This window comes from Daktulosphaira vitifoliae, unplaced genomic scaffold (genome assembly GCF_025091365.1).
Source record: "Daktulosphaira vitifoliae isolate Bord-2020 unplaced genomic scaffold, ASM2509136v1 Scaffold_3, whole genome shotgun sequence".
NCBI classification, from domain to species: domain Eukaryota; kingdom Metazoa; phylum Arthropoda; class Insecta; order Hemiptera; family Phylloxeridae; genus Daktulosphaira; species Daktulosphaira vitifoliae.
In genome coordinates, this window is record NW_026099574.1 from 12,878,704 (window position 1) to 12,897,823 (window position 19,120).

Below are 19,120 nucleotides of genomic sequence, written 5' to 3' on the forward strand. Positions count from 1 at the left end.
TTGCTATTTTGAATGCCACGCTATGGGCAGGATTTTCAAAAAAATTATGTCAAATAAAAGGGAAATATCTAAAGTTTTAGCATAACAAAAAATTATGTTCATTTTTGAAAAATGTACGGCCGTTTTTAGTAAAAAAAAATTGAAAAAATTTCGAAAATTAGCGATTTTTAAATTTGTAATTTTTTTGGAGGTTTCCCCCATTTACAGTAAACGAGGGGAATTTTTTCAATTTTTGAGGGTAATGTCCCTAACAATATACGATTTGTGATCTTTTGGCGTATTGTTGAAAGAAATCGGTTCAGTGCGAGCTGAGATAAAGTGGCAACAGACACACACCAAATACACATCATGGTAAATTTAATACTTTCTCAGCTTCGCATCGAAACTAAAACTTCGAAATGTACTTTGCGAAATTTTAAAGTGGCCATTTTCAATCAGAAAAGGTAGTTGTTCGATACAAACTTTAAGAATAAAACTAATTGAGTTGAAATAATTTTAATAAATTGAGCGGAAAGTTACCACTGTGTGTTTACAGCTCATACTGGTGTATGTGTATATGGCCTGCACTTCATAATGCTACATAAATCGCTGTACTATATATTAAATAGTTTAATTTATTTAATTTGGTAAATTAAAAATAGCAATAATAATCAGAAGAAAAATTAATTGTATATTCTTAATTCTACATTTTTATTAAGAATACAAATTTTTAAATAGTAAAATAGTTATAATACATTTATCGTTTACGAACAGTAAAGTTGTTTCCCTCAGTATATGCGGGTATGAATGGACACACAAACAGTGTTTAGACGATCGGCAACGTTGTAAAAATGTTTTTGTTTTATGTGTTTGAATTAATGCAATAAATAAAACTCAATCAAATAAATATTAATTGATATTTGTTAGCTTATTTAAAAACTCTCATTACGGTTTACAGAAAAAAAAAAATTCAATTAGCTACCTGTCTTTGTAATCCCTTATGTATTATGCATGTATAATATAAACAATAAAAATTTGTTTTTATAGATATATATATAATATTGATTATACGTACGCATGTACGGGTACGAAAACCAAAAATAAACTTATACAGTAGTAGTGTTAGTGGCGTGTTGTGAGATGTGTGGGGTAAATGCGTTACGACAGTCTAGTATCAAGGCCATAGTCGACGGGAATAATAACATGTGGCGCGTGGAGAGTTACAAACAAACAAACAACTTACATGTGAAACTAATATAAGCGTGATAAAAATAAAAAAAACAATTTAATTAATTATGATCTTGGCCCACTGAAAAATTCATTTTTTCTCTCCTAAAATGCCTATGAATAGCACAAATTTGTAAAAAAACAACTCTAAATCCAAATTTGCGATTTTTATACGGAAATTGTACGGTTTTCTAATACGTCCATTTACATACAGAGTGCAGGGTAATAAAATGTTATGATAATCTGTTATAATAATAACGTTTAAAATATAAAAAAGTATATGTAATATTAATAAATGTTAATTATTATTATACATAATAAAATTTATAACGTAAAACAGTTCTTTTTAAAATTAAAAAAAATTTTTTTTTGCAAATGTTACTTTTTGAATAAATTTTATGTTATAAAAACATAGTTATAAAACATAAAAAATTATTAATGGTAGTGAATTATGTTAATCAAATATACAAGGTGTTCAGTGAGTAAGGAAACAGAGGGTCTATTTTTGAACGTATACGTTATAATTATTCAACTTATGTAAACTGGCAAAATGTGATAATATTACTTAGTTATGACGTGACTAGAGGTATATAAGGGAGTTTTTTTCTAGTCAAGGTGTCAGTATGTATTTAGCGTTCATAATGGTAATATTGTTTCCGAAATAAGTATCCACGACTTTTTAGTAATTTTTTATGGCTTTTGAGTTAATATTATTAATATTTTTTAGTTTTTAATTTAATAATAGTTTTAATTTTATTTAATTAATAAGCCACAAGTGATCAATTTTTGTTTTATAAAACAGGAAATGTTAGAATAGAATTAATTGAATAACTTGTCGATAACAATTATTGGACTAGTTTTCCGAAGTTATTAACAATTTAAAGTAATTTCAACAATTACTTAAAAAAAACCCGCGCTTCATTTATTATATCTTTTATACTACACATATTTTTGAACACTTTAATAAAAGTATTACAACGTTATTAATACAATAATATGATCTTTAGTTGGATGTTTTTGCACAGTCATGTGTAAATAATTTAACCAGGTTAGAACGAAGTCCATTCTATTCAATTTTCGGACTATTTATCACATCTCGTTTTTTTCTAAATTTTAATGACTTAGGAAAAAATATACCTTATGAAATATATAAAGTTGTTGATGATGATGATAAACCTTTTAATTTTGAAGCAAATGAGGATGAAATGATGAAATGTAAGTAATAATAATAAATTATAACTATCCCGTATAAGAATTTTAGGGAAGTTTTGAAAATATTTTTTTGTATATTTTATAATATTCTAGTTACAACATTATAATTGTTAACAAGAAGTACATACTTGGATCGGTCCATACAGTCAACGCTCAATGATACCCACTACACTAGTAGTGTGTTTATCTGTACTGCCGGCCGATCACCGCACATAACCGCCCAATTCATTATACTTATATAATTTGTTGTCTACAGCAGCAAATTTTGAAGGGCGGCAAATGTAGAGGCCGACAAATTTTTGTGTTTGGAAAATTTATAAAAAGCTAGTTTCTTTTTTTATTATTGTTGTTACATTGACCTTCTAATAATTAGCATAACTGTTTTAGTTAATTGTGTATTTTTGAATGTATATTAATAGCTGTAAGCAAAGTTAAATCTATTTTCAATTTCCCTAATAACAATAGCAGAAGTTATTAATAAAATACTAGTTTATTACTTTTTTTATCGCTGTCTCTGTTAAGTTGTTTAAACAGAAAAAATTGATTAATGTTATTTTAAAATCTGTTTTGAAAAACAAGTCTTATCCGATGATTTTATTGTCATATTTCAACTAATGTTCGCTTAGCTCCATTAGAGTGCACTATTAATTTACGTTAATTTTTTTGTTAAATATTCTTCTTATTTTGTGAACATGAGTATCAATAGAAAACGGCTAAGTGGTGACCAATATAAAAATAATGCCAAAATAAAAAGTGATAAACTACAAAATGTTTTAAATCAATCACTGAAGTTAATTAATTTTTTTGACAAAACAGTTTCTTCTACTTCTTGTACAAGAATTAGTGATGACAATACAGATATTATTGTTGAGAATACGTATGCTCAGGTTAGTGATAATAAAATAAAAAATACTTTGCCTCTTGAAGTTATTGAACCAGACGATAGTTGCGGGTCTTCCAGTTTAACTAATATGATTTTTAATACGTTAATTTAGGAAACTGACCCAGAAAAATGAGTTATTAATGACGATTTTCGCTATAATGTCGCAAAAAACGGCATTAATCAAAATAAAACAAACTGTTTCATTAAATTCAAACGTGTATACAGTGATACTGCAAGATATTTAGCCAAAAGTATGTTTAATAAGCAAATTATTAATGGAGAAATAATTATTCGTTCGTGGTTGGTTTATTCTTCAAGTTAAGGAGTAGTTTTTTGTTAAAAAGAGTAGTTGAAAATATTAAGTCGCTAGTTTCCCGTGGTCTTCTTTTTCGCAGACATGACTTGTGTTTTTTTCTGTACACAAGGTAATTATTTAATGTCGCTCGAACTAGTTGCAAAATTTGATCCGTCTTTAGCTGATCATATAAATTGTTTTGGAAATAAAGGTATCTACATCGTATTTATCTCATGTTATATGTGACGAGATTATTTTATTGATGATGAAAAATTTTAAAAATAATATTGTTAAAGAATTATTATTCTGTTTCTATTATGTATGACATATGTGTCATTCTACCACTTATTTTTATTCTCAACCACGTATTACTAATGTTAATAGTATAATACATTAAAAATAATGCTTATTTTATGATTTATTAATAAACAAAGATTTGTTTAAAAAATATATTTAAATACTGATTTTTAGAGGGGGAATTAGAAGGGTTGTGGCGCTATAAACAATAATACTAGTATTTTTCGTTCATTATATTGTTTTAAGCTTATTTTTAAATTTTTAGTTCGATATGCTTTAAAAGCGTGTTTTTCAGTTTTTGTAAACTATATTTATTTTTCACTTTTTAGTTTTTTATGACATCGCTGTTACAGTCACGGATTGTTTATTGTTAATTATCACTATCAATAGATATAATTTCTGTATTGCCAGTCAGTGTATTCATAAACTCATAACAACAATGTGTCTTATTAGACACTGAAAGCAATATTAGCATTGATAATAAAGGCTATATGCTAGCTAATATCATTATAAATTAATATAGTTTAAAAAAACTAAAAAAACACGCTCCTAAAGCACATCGACTGAAAAGTTAAAAATAATTTTTAAAATAAGCTTAAAACTATAATTAACAAAAAATACTAGNATTTTTCGTTTATTATTGTTTTAAGCTTATTTTATATCACAATAATACTATTATTATTCGTTCATTATTGTTTTAAGGTTATTTTATTTCACAATAATACTAGTATTTTTTGTTAATTATAGTTTTAAGCTTATTTTAAAAATTATTTTTAACTTTTTAGTCGATGTGCTTTAGAAGCGTGTTTTTTTAAACTATATTTATTTTTTAAGTANTATAATAAAAATTGATCACTTGTGGCTAGTTAATTAAGTAAAATTAAAACTATATTAAAAATATTATTAATTTAAAAAAACTAAAAAATATTAAAAATATTAAACTCAAAAGCCACAAAAAAATTAATGAAAAGTCGCGGATACGTATTTCGGAAACAATGTTACCATTATCAACGTTAAACACTATCTAAAGATTTGCATCGAAGCGTTTTTTTTTGATAGTGATTTTAATCACTGTCAGATATCATTATACTTGATCCATCTATACCACGTCACCACTGTGCCGCGACCCCCCTGTGCTGGGTTTTTTTATAATTGCTACAATTGGTGTAGCCAAAGTAAAAATTAATGATTGTTTTTCGTTTCACGAAATTGAATGTATATTTTTACTTTTTAGTTTCATATGTTATGAAAGCATGTTTTTTAGTTTTTTTTAACTATACTTTTTTCACATAAATAGCTCGGTATGTTTGTTTTTGGTTAAAATATTGTTAAGCACAGGGTCACTAAATATTATAGAGCGTACCCGAACCTGTTAAAAACACTTAATGCTGATCAGACTGTCTTGTGTAATGCCGTGTAAATAGTCACTGGTGGTGGGAGGGTTCGCCTGCACAATAATTAAAATTAAAATTAAAATGTATCATACACGAGGTATAGCTGTATTTTGTGGGTGGGCGGTGGGCGGTGGGCGGGGGAAACGCTATATGTATGGCATATACGGCGGCATCGTCGATATAAATAGATAAATGAATATGAACTAATATGTATAATCATATATGTATATATATATATATTAAATGAAAAATAAAACAAAATTATACAGGAAAATAGTGTTATCGGCAAATGGTGAGCGAGGTGAGGTGAATGCGTTACGACAGTCTAGTATCAAGGCCATAGACGACGGGATACGCGGGATAATATCATGTGGCGCATGGAGATTTATAAACAACACACAAAATACCTGTGAAACTAATATAAGCGTGTTAAAAAAATTACCAATTTAATAATAAGCTAATATTTTACGGTATGGACAATGCTACCGGTCGTCCAAACACTGCTCGTGTGTGCATGCGTAACCGCATGTACTGAGAGAAACAACTTTACTGTTCGTACACGATAAATATCAGAACTCTGCTGACTTGTATGTATAAATAAAAATAAAAACTGTTAAAAGAACCTCGCAGAAACGTTGAGATGTGTGTACACTGGCCAGTTGCAACAACACCTAAAACTCACTTAAAACTATATAAACAACAAATTTGACTCAATTTATAACAAATATACAATTAAAAAAAATGATATATATATATGTACTCAAAACGAAATAAAAAAAATTTAAATTTATAATAAATATATTATAAATAGATTTCTATAATTATAAATAATATTGCTGAAGTTGTCATGTAATACCATGATTGATTTTTAGTTTTTATTGTTTTATTGTATCACTTTAAATTGCCGTTTGGCGTTAGTTAAATAAAAATAAATATCTACTCAAATTACTCAACAAAAAATACACATATACACCGAAATTAGTGTTAATACATACACTAACTCATTTTAAAAAACTTTTCCTTAACCTAATATTAACTGAAGGCGAGGAAGAAGGTGGAGGAAACGAGTGTAGTACATATATATATATCGATTGAACCGTAACATGTAGATTCGGTTTATTATGGTTTACCTAACGTCATATTTTTATGACAAACCCTCGTTTATTATTATCGAATTGTGGCTAAATAATTGTACATTAATGAACACATTATTATTTATTTACTAAGCTGTATGATTTTATGTAGATCAGAAATATTCTTGGAAGTATCGAATTTCAACTTCTATAATTTGGAAAAGTTCCATTAACGTAGGAATTGGTGTGGCAAAAACAAATGAAACTATAATTGATGGTGAAAAAGTAAATGGACAATTTTATGTTATTGTAGCAATAATACATCCAAAGCCACACGTATTGGGAAAATATAAAGAAAATATAACACCTAGAAATCTTGAAATCATGAAACATGATGGTTACTTCGATTTTCTTAAAGAAGAAAAAAAACGCGACGAAAATATGATTAAATACGATTTCCAATCATATGTCAAAAAACTTATGGGATCTTCTTCTAAAAGAAATATCAGCCTTGAAAAAAAAGCAAACTAAACGTTCAATAGAATATTACTTGGTTTTTGATGATTATTCTGTTAAAATTAATGTTTAATTATAACTAAATTAATATTTGTGAAAAAATTGTCCGTATCATTATTATCATTTGTACGATTTAAATTCAGAATTCTCAATTTATGTATTAATGATTCTTTAAAAAACATCAAAATACTTATGAAATTGTTATTTATATATGGATGCACTCTTTTGATACATGTATGTTATTTAACATCATGTGTAATAAAATATTTACTCACAAATAATTTTGTATTATAATTTTTTAAAATATTGGTGTATAAGATTGTTGATGAACTGTATACAAAAGTGTATTCACGTACTTTCTGTTTATAATCATTTCAAATTTTTCCATCATTCATAACGTTATGGGGGGTAAATTTTATGTTATTTTAGCAGTAACATATCCTAAGCTATGCGTATTAGGAACATATAAAGAAAATATAACACCTAGAAATCTTGAAATCATATATGGTTACTTTGTATTTCTTCAGGAAGCAAAAAAATGCGACAAAAATGTAATTTGATACGAACTCAAGTCATATTTTAACCTATATTTTTTGGTTATTTTAGCTTCGATGCGAAGCTGAGAAAGTATTAATTTTACCATGATGTGATTTTTTTTTTTTTTTTTTGTGTCTGTCACTACTTTTTCTCAGCTCTCACTGGACCGATTTCTTTTNTTTTTTTTTTTTTTTTTTTTTTGTGTCTGTCACTACTTTTTCTCAGCTCTCACTGGACCGATTTCTTTTAACAATACGTCAAAAGATCACAAATCGTATTTAGTTGAAGACATTACCCTTTAAAATTCAAAAAATTTCCCTCGTTCCCCGTAAATGGGGGAAACATCCAAAAAAATTACACATTTAAAAATTGCTAATTTTCGAAATTTTTACAATTTTTTTTACTAAACACTGCTGTCACATTTTCAAAAATAAATATATCAATATAACATTTTTTTTTATAGATGCTTGATGTCTTTACCTATCATTTGATATTTTTTTTTGTAAATTTGATACTTAACCTGCTCACGGGAGGGATTTAAAATGACAACTTTTTCACAAAAAATTTACTTTTTACACTTAACTTTTGAAAATGTTCCGGAATGTCTGACACTTATATATATATATCTTAAATTAAAGCAAATGTAATATACTTTATTATGAAAAAAAAAAGTTTAACGTCTGGACTTGTCTTCGTGGTGAAAATGGCTACCGAATGCTATTTTTGTGTGAAAATTCTCGATTTTATAAATTACATTTTTAACTTTATTATGCTATAACTTATTGNGGATATAATTAAGGAAATAGGAGTTGATGTTGGGTTGGGTTGGTTACATTTTTAACTTTATAATGCTATAACTCATTGAAAAGTGTACGAATCAACACAATTTTTTTATGAGAAATAATATTTTTTAATAATCCCTTTTTCATTCGACATACTTTATCTTAATAAGGGTATTAATAAGGAACTAGCAGATCATGCAGCTTTTGTAATTATCCAATTTCTTAGAATTAAACACTATCTATTGATTTGCATCGAAGCGTTTCTTATGATAGTGATTTTAATCACTGTCAGATTAAATCTATACTGGACCCAACTATGTAACGTCCCTACTATGCCGGGACTCCACTGTGCTGGGTTTTTTTTTATATGTTAATACTTATTTTGAACTAATACTGTCAGATATCATTATACTTGATCCAATTATGCCACGTTACCACTGTACCACGACTCCCTTGTACTAAGTTGGGTTTTTTTTATAAATTTGTCCATTTACCTGCTGAAGGGATTCAAAATGACAACTTTTTCCCAAAAAAATAACTTTTGAAAGTGAAATTAAAAAAAAAAAAATCGAACTTTCGTTACAAAAAAGAGTCGATATTATATTTTATATTCCTTTTGTTTTATGACTATAAAATATAATGTTAAATTAAATTTTTGATAAAATATTGTTGATAATACTTGTTATAAGAAAGAAATTTATTTTGTGGTTGTAGTATTAACGATTAAATGAAATTAATTACATTTGTTAATTCTAATTACATTAAAATCGATTAAATAAAATTAAAACTATATTAAAAATATTATTAATTTAAAAATTAAAAAAATTTAAACTCAAAAGCCACAAAAAATTACTAAAAAGTCGCGGATACGTATTTTAGAAACAATATTACCATTATGAACGCTAAACACATACTGACATCCCGACTAGAAAAAAACTCTCTTATATACCCCTAGTGACGTCATCACTAAATAATATTAGTACATTTTGCCAGTTTTCACAAGTTGAATAATGAATTTTTCAGTGGGCCAATATCCCAATTATTTAAATTGTGTTTATTTTTAAACTCTTCTATTGCCTCCCTAATATTAAGTTTTATGTATTTATTTACGTTTTTAATTAGTTTTATGGTTTTAATAGAGTGATTATGTGTCAATAAATGATCAGCCACTGGAGATTTCTCAACTTCTTGTTTCTTAAGTGCTCTTTAAACCTAAGCTCTATATTTATTTTTGTTTGTCACGTAACATTTATTACAACTTCACATTGTATTTTATAAATGCGTGATTTCACCCCTTCTACCTTATCATTAGGGTTATTTAATAAATCGCATTATTTAATAAAATTTTATTATTGTTTTAACGATTTTTTAATTAATAATGCAGATATGTCATGTTTATGAATTCTTTAGCAATTACGGGTTATTTAATGATGAATTAGTATAGGAGGAAATAGTTTAATTTTATGGTTGATGCGTTTTTTTTTATAGTGATTTTAATCACTGTCAGATATTACTTTATACTCGATCCAACTATGCTATGTCATCACTATGCCGCGATCCCCCTGAGCTGGGTTTTTTTTTTGAGTTATTATACATTTATAATACATAAGGGATTACAAATACAGGTAGCTAATTGGTTTTTTATGATGATATTTCCAGTTATATAGCTTTTATTATCAACAGTTATAAGACAAATTGTTGTGAGTTTATTAGTAATTGGCAATACAGAAATTATATCTATTGATAGTGATAATTGACAATAAAAACTCTATGACTGTTACAGCCATGTCATAAAAATCTAAAAAGTGAAAAATAAATATAGTTTTAAAAAAAACCCAGCACAGGGGGGACGCGGCACAGTGGTGACGTGGTATTTTTGGATCAAGTATAATGATATCTGACAGTGATTAAAATCACTATCAAAATAAAACGATTTGATGAAAGTCTTTAGATAGTGTATAATTTTAAAAAATTGGTGGATTATTCCAAATGCTACATGATTTGCTAGTCCCTTATTAATATTCTGCATAAGATAAAGTATGTCAAATAAAAAAGGGATTATTTAAAAATTAATAGCATTCGGTAGCCATTTTCACCGTGAAGACAAAATAAAGTCCAAAATTGTTTTTTAAACTAAAACCTTAGATAATTTTATTTCATTTGATATATTTTTTTTGAAAATTTAACTCTTAGCCTGCTCATTGGGGGGGGGGGTTTAAAATTGCAACTTTCTTACAAAAACTAACTTTTTCAACTTAATTTTTGAAAATGTTCCGAAAATACTACGTCCTTTTAACATATATAAAATTAAAGCTTATTTTATGTACTATAAAATGAAATAAAAAATTTGTCTCGACACTTTATCTTCTGCATGTAAACGGTTGCCGTAGTTAAAAAAACACTATTTTTGTGTTAAAATTTTCGATTTTCAATTTTTAATTTTCAACTTAAAAATGCTATAACTTTTCGAAAAATGCATGTATCAGCACAATTTTTTTTTTTCTAAATACATTATAAGTACATCTTCCATTTGACATACTTTTTATTAAAATTAGATAATTTCCCTTTATATAGGGGGGGTTCAAACATTGAAACATTGTATAAAAAATAGAACTTTTTCAACTGAACTTTTGAAAATGTTCCGGAAATACTGCGTCCTTTAAACATATATCAAATTAAAGCTTTTTTTATGTACTATAAAATGAAAAAAAAAAATTTGTCCCGACACCTTATCTTCTATGTGCAAATGGCTGTCGAAATTATAAAAAAAATGTAATATTTGCGATAAAAATCACCTTTTATAACGATGTTTTTTGTACTTAAAACTGCCATAACTTTTTCAAATATTAACTAATCAAAATAATATTTCTTTATATTGAAACCTTAGGTAATTTTCTTTCATTTGATATCATTTTTTTTTGAAAATCTAACACTTATTCTGCTCACAGGGGGGATTTAAAATAGCAACTTTTTTACAAAAACTAACTTTTTCAACTTAATTTTTGAAAATGTTCCGGAAATACTGCGTCCTTTAAACATATATCAAATTAAAGCTTATTTTATGTACTACTAAATGAAAAAAAAAAATTTGTCCCGACGACCTATCTTCTATGCGCAAAAGGCTACCGTTTCAAAAATATGCTATTTTTTTATTAAAATTCTGGGCTTTGTATTTTATTTTATTTTAAAATATCTTATTAGGGGAATAAAATGACTTTCATGAATATTATATAATANGGGAATAAACTGACTTTCATGAATATTATATAATTTCATTGACATAGAATAAAGTTCATAAGACATATGATATTATACTTTTAAAATTTTTTTACTTTTTTAAAGTCGAAAAAGTAATTTTTAAATTTGAGTTAGCTTAAATAGCCAATTTTATCATGCAATATAAAGCAACGAACAGTTGCCGAATGGGTAACATCTTGATATCTCACACCTAGGGTACGAGGTACAAATCCGTCTGTGCCATCTAAAATTTTGCATTTTTTTTTTGAGTTAGAATAGAATTTTCAAATCATTTGATATTTATCTCATTTAGATTCAATAATTTCAATAAATATAAAGGATCTTATCACTATAGTCTCCCCTCGTGAGAAGAAATTGATATTCATGTTAATATTATTTTACTATGTGGTTCTTTTTCTGGCTACGATTTATTTTGCCAACCCTCACTAGACCTACTTTTTTCAACGATACGTCAAATGATTCATTTAAGTTTATGATGTTTAAGTTATTACTCTTAAAAATCGAAAAAATATTCCTTATTCAAATAAAAAGTAGCTTAACCAGCTTTTTCCATACAAACAATTAAAATCATTTATTTTTAATATTCTTAAATTATTTATTGTCGAATTTGATATGATAAAAGTAAATAATTTTACTTTATAATTTATTAATTTTTAACTCTTTTTATATGTGCTACTACCAGTCTATAATATGCCAATTTTTTTAGTAATATGTTGCTACATAAATCATAAATTTAAAAAAAAATGATTTTTAGTTTCACCTGAAGTTAACGATGGATTTTTACAATTATAATTATATTTTTGATAATACGCTCAATTGAGTAAATATTTTTAACTACTTTGGTTTGATTGGTTCATTTAATTAAAGTAAATTATTAAAATTAATTAAGTTCTGAATATTTCAATTGCAGAATATTTTTAAACACCAAAAGTTATTAGGATATGATTACTAATCTTTCTATTTTAGTTATCTATTACGATAAAAATGTAAAAAATCGAATTTTTCTGATAAATGTACTGTAATTAGTAATTAGAAAATTTCCAGATTGCATATTAATCTTAAAAATTTCATTTTTTTCAATNCTTTTTAACTACTTTGGTTTGATTGGTTCATTTAATTAAAGTAAATTATTAAAATTAATTAAGTTCTGAATATTTCAATTGCAGAATTTTTTTAAACACCAAAAGTTATTAGGATATGATTACTATTCTTTCTATTTCAGTTATCTATTACGATAAAAATGTAAAAAAATCGAATTTTTCTGACAAATGTACTGTAATTAGTAATTATAAAATTTCCAGATTGCATATTAATCTTAAAAATTTCATTTTTTTCAATTTAATAATGTCAATTTCAAACTTGCAAGTTGAACTATAAGTTATGGTAACAAATTCATTTTTTAGCTTCGATGCGAAGCTGAGAAGGTATTTTTCATTAAAAATTTCACTTTAAAAGACAATAAAAAATAGGTTCAAAATGATTACCTTTAATATATTAAAAATAAAAATCAGTATTAATTTAATACAATTTTTTTTGTTCTTAATTATTTTTTTTTATATGTAAATACTTATTTTTTAATAATAAGTAATAATATTAAAACTTAGAAGTAATAGAAAAAGTTTAATTGCACATTTGAAAACATCACGAAAAGTTTATTTAGAAAAGTATATTTTTTTTCTGATGAAAGTTCCTTTTGTTTAGTGTATTTATTCATAAGTAACAAAATTTTTTTATTAAAAAGTATTGCATAAATTCCTTTAAATTTGTATACGCATTAAAAGTATATGAATATACAACTCCTTTTTATTTTTATAATATCTCCGTAAAAATTACAATATTATATTATTGAATACCACTTTCATACTCAATTTAATTACTGTAATTATTATGTATTCATATATTATAGTTATAAATCGGGGTAAAATTAAGGGAATAAGTGTTATTGTTGTTTTTGAAATAATCTACCAATTTCATTTTTTTCTATTTAATAATATCTATTTCAAACTTGCAAGTTGAGTTAAAAGTTATGGTAATAAATTCAATTTTTTTTTAATTAAAACTTTCATTTTAAAGGACAAAAAGAAGTTGGTTCAAAATGATTACTTTTAACATATTAAAAATCAATAATAATTTGAAAATAATTAATTATAAAAATTATATAATATATAATTAAACGAATTACTAATCTGGATATAATTAAAGAAATAGGAGTTAATGTTGGGTTGGGTTGGTTACATTTTTAACTAATGTAAAGCTAATGTAATCTACTTTAATAAGGAAAAAAAAAATTTCGGACTTAATTTCGTCTTCACGGTGAAAATGATTACCAAATGCTATTATTATGTGAAAATTATCAATTTTATTTTTTACATTTTTAACTTTATAATGCTATAACTCATTGAAAAGTGTATGAATCAACACAATTTTTTTATGAGAAATAATATTTTTTAATAATCCCTTTTTCATTCGACATACTTTATCTTAATCAGGGTATTAATAAGGAACTAGCAGATCATGCAGCTTTTGTAATTATCCAATTTCTTAGAATTAAACACTATCTATTGACTTGCATCGAAGCGTTTCTTATGATAGTGATTTTAATCACTGTCAGATTAAATCTATACTGGACCCAACTATGTAACGTCCCCACTATGCCGGGACTCCACTGTGCTGGGTTTTTTTTATATGTTAATACTTATTTTGAACTAACTATTAATAATATCAACAATTAGTGGTAATAGAAAAAATCTAATTGCAGATTCGAATTCAGCACATAAATGGGTTTAGAAAAGTATATTTTTTACTCTGATGAAAAGTCTTTGTAGACTATTTATTTATAATTAACCACAAATTATCTTCCGAATAGTTTTGTATATAATATTTCAATATTTATACACATTTACCATAAAATTAATAACTATTGTGTAATATTTTATAATTTCCCCGTAAAAATACTATACTAAATACTAAATTGTTAAATATCAATTTCATACTATATTTAATTGATTTAATATATATTTAATCATTTATATTCTTATTATTCATAGAACTACTATTTAGGAATAAAGAAGGAAATAGGAGTTAATTTTATTTTTGGATTAAACCACTAATTTCTTAAAATTAAAGACTATCTACAAATTGGCAATAAAGCGTTTTTTATGAGAGTGATTTTAATCAATGTCAGATAACATGTATACTTGTTCCAACTATTCCACGTCCAAACTGTTCTACCGTTTTTTAGTTTTTAAGGAGATGAGCAGAAAAATATGTATGTTATAAAAATTATCATTTTTCAAAAAAACACCTCTACCAATAAAAATATCTAATTAACTTTTAGAATTAACACTATGCCACGACCCTACTGTGCTACTTTTATTATTTCTGACAATACTTTTTTTCAGGTGTCACTGGACCGATTTTTCTCAACGATACATCAAGAAATCTCAAAACGTATCTAGTGGAAGATGTTACCAATAAAAATTTAAAATTTTCCCTCGTTTCCCTTAAATAACAGAAATCCTCCAAAAATTACGATTTTTATAATTGGTAAACTTCTTCATTATTTAAACTTTTTTTTCTTAAAACTGTTTTAAAATGAAAATCAGAATAATTTTTGTTTATACTAAAACTTTAGATATTTTCTTTTTATTTGATATAAATTTTTTGAAAATTTGACCCTTTACTTGCCGACAGCGGGGTATTCAAAATAGCAAATTCTGCACTAATATTAATTTTTTCAACTTAAGTTTTAAAAATGTTCCGGAAATACTCCGAGCTTCAAACATTCGTTAAAATATAGATAATGTTGTATACTAATAGTTCAAAAAAAAAATGTTTCCCGACGACTTATTTTCTATGTGTAAATGGTTGTCGTAGTTAAAAAACATGCATTTCATATTTTATTTTTTCAATTTTAAATTGTTTATAACTTTTTGAAAAATATATGGATCAATACAATTTTTTTTGATAAATATTTTATATTTACTTCTTTTATTGGATATATGTTTATTTTTAATCGGACCATTTTCCTATATACAGGGGAGGTTAAAAACTTTAAAAATGCAAATAAAAAGGAGAAATTTATCAACTTACTTTTTGAAAATGTTCCGGAAATACTCGGAGCTTTAAATATATGTCAAATTAAAGCTTATGTTAAATACTATACAGGGTGATTTTTTTTATCATAATCCACTCAATTACTTACAGAATAAATATAATTTAAACATTTTTGTTTTTTTGGTTTTCTTTAGTTACACATTGTTCTTAATGTTATGTCACCGACTCGAAACACTTCTTGATCGGGGCATCCAGTATTTTCGTCTGTTATGGACACGACTTATTACTTATAATTAATTCAACTAAGACAATTAATAACAATATTCTTCTAGTAAATAAAAAAAACAAACGATTATTTATTTATAATTAATCACAATCTTAACTATAATTAATACTACAAATGTTAATATACAACCAATATTGTGTGGTTCATGTGCAACCTGGCTACACTNACGATTATTTATTTATAATTAATCACAATCTTAACTATAATTAATACTACAAATGTTAATATACAACCAATATTGTGTGGTTCGTGTGCAACCTGGCTACACTTCNACAACCAATATTGTGTGGTTCATGTGCAACCTGGCTACACTTCTGTCTTCGGTCCTTACGGTACAAGAAGGAGATGTTCTCATGAAGTTGATCAGTGAAGAACATCCAAAATTTACTCCATAGAACAAAAACCGCGATCACAAGCTTAAGACGGAGGCTCTCAAAACCGAGACACATCACTGCCTGTCATAGGACAGCTTTAAAATAAACGCTAAAAACAGGCTTGCTTTACACACCACGGACGATCACTTAGATCGGGTTAACAGGTGGTGCACCAGTGGCGCTGCGTTTGATCGGCGGCCAAACAAATATAAAAACTGAATTGAATGGACTGTTATCACATTGACCTGTCCTGGCAACATAATTTGCATATGACTGTGCAAAAACATCCAACTATGGACCACATTATTGAACGTTAAAAATGTTACTATACAAGTAATATAAATGATAGTTTCAAAATATAAACTTGCAGCACTATTAATTAAATGTTCAAAATATATGTAGTATAATAAAATATGTGACCATTATTTAGAAAGCTGTTAACATTTTTATAACTGGACGACAGAAATAAGTACGGCCTGGAAATGTCTAGTAATGAAAATAGCAAAACCCGTGCTTAAAGGTGAAGAGCGGGTTTTGTTAAGTAATTGTTGAAATAACTTTAAATTGTTAATACTTTTGGAAACTGGTCTGATAATTGTTATCAAATAATGAACATTATTTATAATGAATATAATTTTTAACATGTTATATGTTTAAATTTAATGTTATATGTATTATATATTCATACCTGTATATATAATTTTATAATAAACATATGTATATCTTATAAATAATTTTCATTTAACTTTTAAATGTATACATTATAATAAATTACAAGATAAGAAATTTTAGTAAAAACTTTTAACTGTACCTGTTTTACTGTACCTATACTTAATACTATTTATTTAAAAATTATTTACATCATTATTTTGTTTTAGAGGTTCTACATTATGCCAATTTCTAATATTATTTATTCCAGATAAATACTGTGTTTTTTTTAGAATTTATGTTTAGATCATCTTCCATTCCATTATAGCGTCCAATATACTGTAAGTATTCACATTTTAAATATTTATTCCATTCAGCCCATGCTATATCAAAGCTGTAGATATAGCTGCTGAAACGCTTCGATGCAAATCTGTAGATAGTGTTTCATTTAGAGAAATTGGTGGATTATTCCAAAAGCAACATCAACTCTTATTTCCTTAATTATATCCTGATTAGTAGTTCTTTGATTTTAAAATAAAATATATGCATAAATACTAATTATAGTTATTAAATTTAGTATGAAAATGATATTCAATAATGCAATATTGCAATTTATACACAGAAATTATAAAAATAATAAAGTAGTTGTATATTCCTTTAATTTTTACGTGTATAAATTATTTTTTACGTGTATAAAAAATTAAAGGGATTGATGGAATACTTGGAAAATGGCTACCGTATTCAAAAATATGCTATTTTAATATTAAGGTTAATGTTGCTTTTGTAATNTGAAACTAGCAGATAATGTAGCTTTTGTAATTATCCATCAATTTCTTAGTATTAAACACTATCTACAGATTTGCATCGAAGCGTTTCTTATGATAGTGATTTTAATCACTATTAATATTTATCATTATCTACACTGGACCCAACTATGCAACGTCCCCACTATGCCGAGACCCCACTATGCTGGATTTTTTTATATTACTTATTATTAAAAAATAAGTATTTACATATAAAAAAAAATTCAGAACAAAAAATAATGCGGCACAGTGGGGTCGTGGCATAGTTGGGTCCAGTATAGATGATATCTAACAGTCATTAAAATCAATATCATAAAATACGCTTCGATGCAAATCTGTAGATAGTGTTTCCTTTATAAAAAAAAAATTTGTTAAAATAGCATATTTTTGAATACGGTAGCCTTTTGCGCATAGAAGATAGGTCGTCGGGACAAATTTTTTTTTTTATTTTATAGTACATAAAATAAGCTTCAATTTGATATATGTTTAAAGAACCGCAGTATTTCCGGAACATTTTCAAAAATTAAGTTGAAAAAGTTATTTTTTGTAAAAAAGTTACTATTTTAAATCCCCCCAGTGAGCAGAATAAGTGTTAGATTTTCAAAAAAAATTATATCAAATGAAAGGGAAATATCTAAGGTTTCAATACAAAAAAATATTATTTTTATTTGTTCATTTTTGAAAAAGTTATGGCAGTTTTAAGTACAAAAAACATCCCGATAAAATGTAATTTTTATCGCAAACATTACATTTTTTTTTAAATTTTCGACAGCCATTTGCACATAGAAGATAAGATGTCGGGACAAATTTTTTTTTTTCATTTGATAGTATATAACATAACCTTTGATTTGATATATGTTTAAAGGACGCAGTATTTCCGGAACATTTTCAAAAGTTCAGTTGAAAAAGATCTATGTTTTTTACAATATTTTAAGTTTTGAACGCCCCCTATATAAGGGGAAATTGTCCAATTTTAATAAAAAGTATGTCAAATGAAAGATGTACTTATAATGTATTTAGAAAAAAAAAATTTGTGCTGATATATACATTTTTCAAAAAGTTATAGCATTTTTAAGTTGAAAATTTAAAATCGAAAATCGAAAATTTTAACACAAAAATAGTGTTTTTTTAAAATACGGTAGCCTTTTGCGCATAGAAGATAGGTCGTCGGGACAAATTTTTTTTTTTATTTTATAGTACATAAAATAAGCTTCAATTTGATATATGTTTAAAGAACCGCAGTATTTCCGGAACATTTTCAAAAATTAAGTTGAAAAAGTTATTTTTTGTAAAAAAGTTACTATTTTAAATCGCTCCAGTGAGCAGACTAAGTGTTAGATTTTCAAAAAAAATTATATCAAATGAAAGGGAAATACCTAAGGTTTCAATACAAAAAAATATTATTTTTATTTGTTCATTTTTGAAAAAGTTATGGCAGTTTTAAGAAAAAAAAAAACCCAGCACAGGGAGGTCGCGAATCGCAAACATTACATTTTTTTT

The 19,120-nt window shown here is 25.9% G+C and overlaps 1 protein-coding gene across 8 annotated transcripts in view; it reads left to right on the forward strand.

The window, feature by feature from the left end:
- Positions 1 to 19,120, forward strand: part of LOC126902327 (uncharacterized) — a 137,466-nt gene that overhangs the window by 57,697 nt on the left and 60,649 nt on the right. Inside the window, exons 3-4 of one of the 8 annotated variants that reach the window (XM_050679478.1) lie at positions 2,214 to 2,421; positions 6,533 to 7,168. The exons of the other annotated variants lie outside the window; for them this stretch is intronic. Of the exons in view, the coding sequence (XP_050535435.1) occupies positions 2,214 to 2,421; positions 6,533 to 6,891 (567 nt within the window). The 3' untranslated portion in view covers positions 6,892 to 7,168. Of the gene's footprint in view, positions 1 to 2,213; positions 2,422 to 6,532; positions 7,169 to 19,120 lie in introns of those variants that run through there. 8 annotated transcript variants of the gene reach the window in all.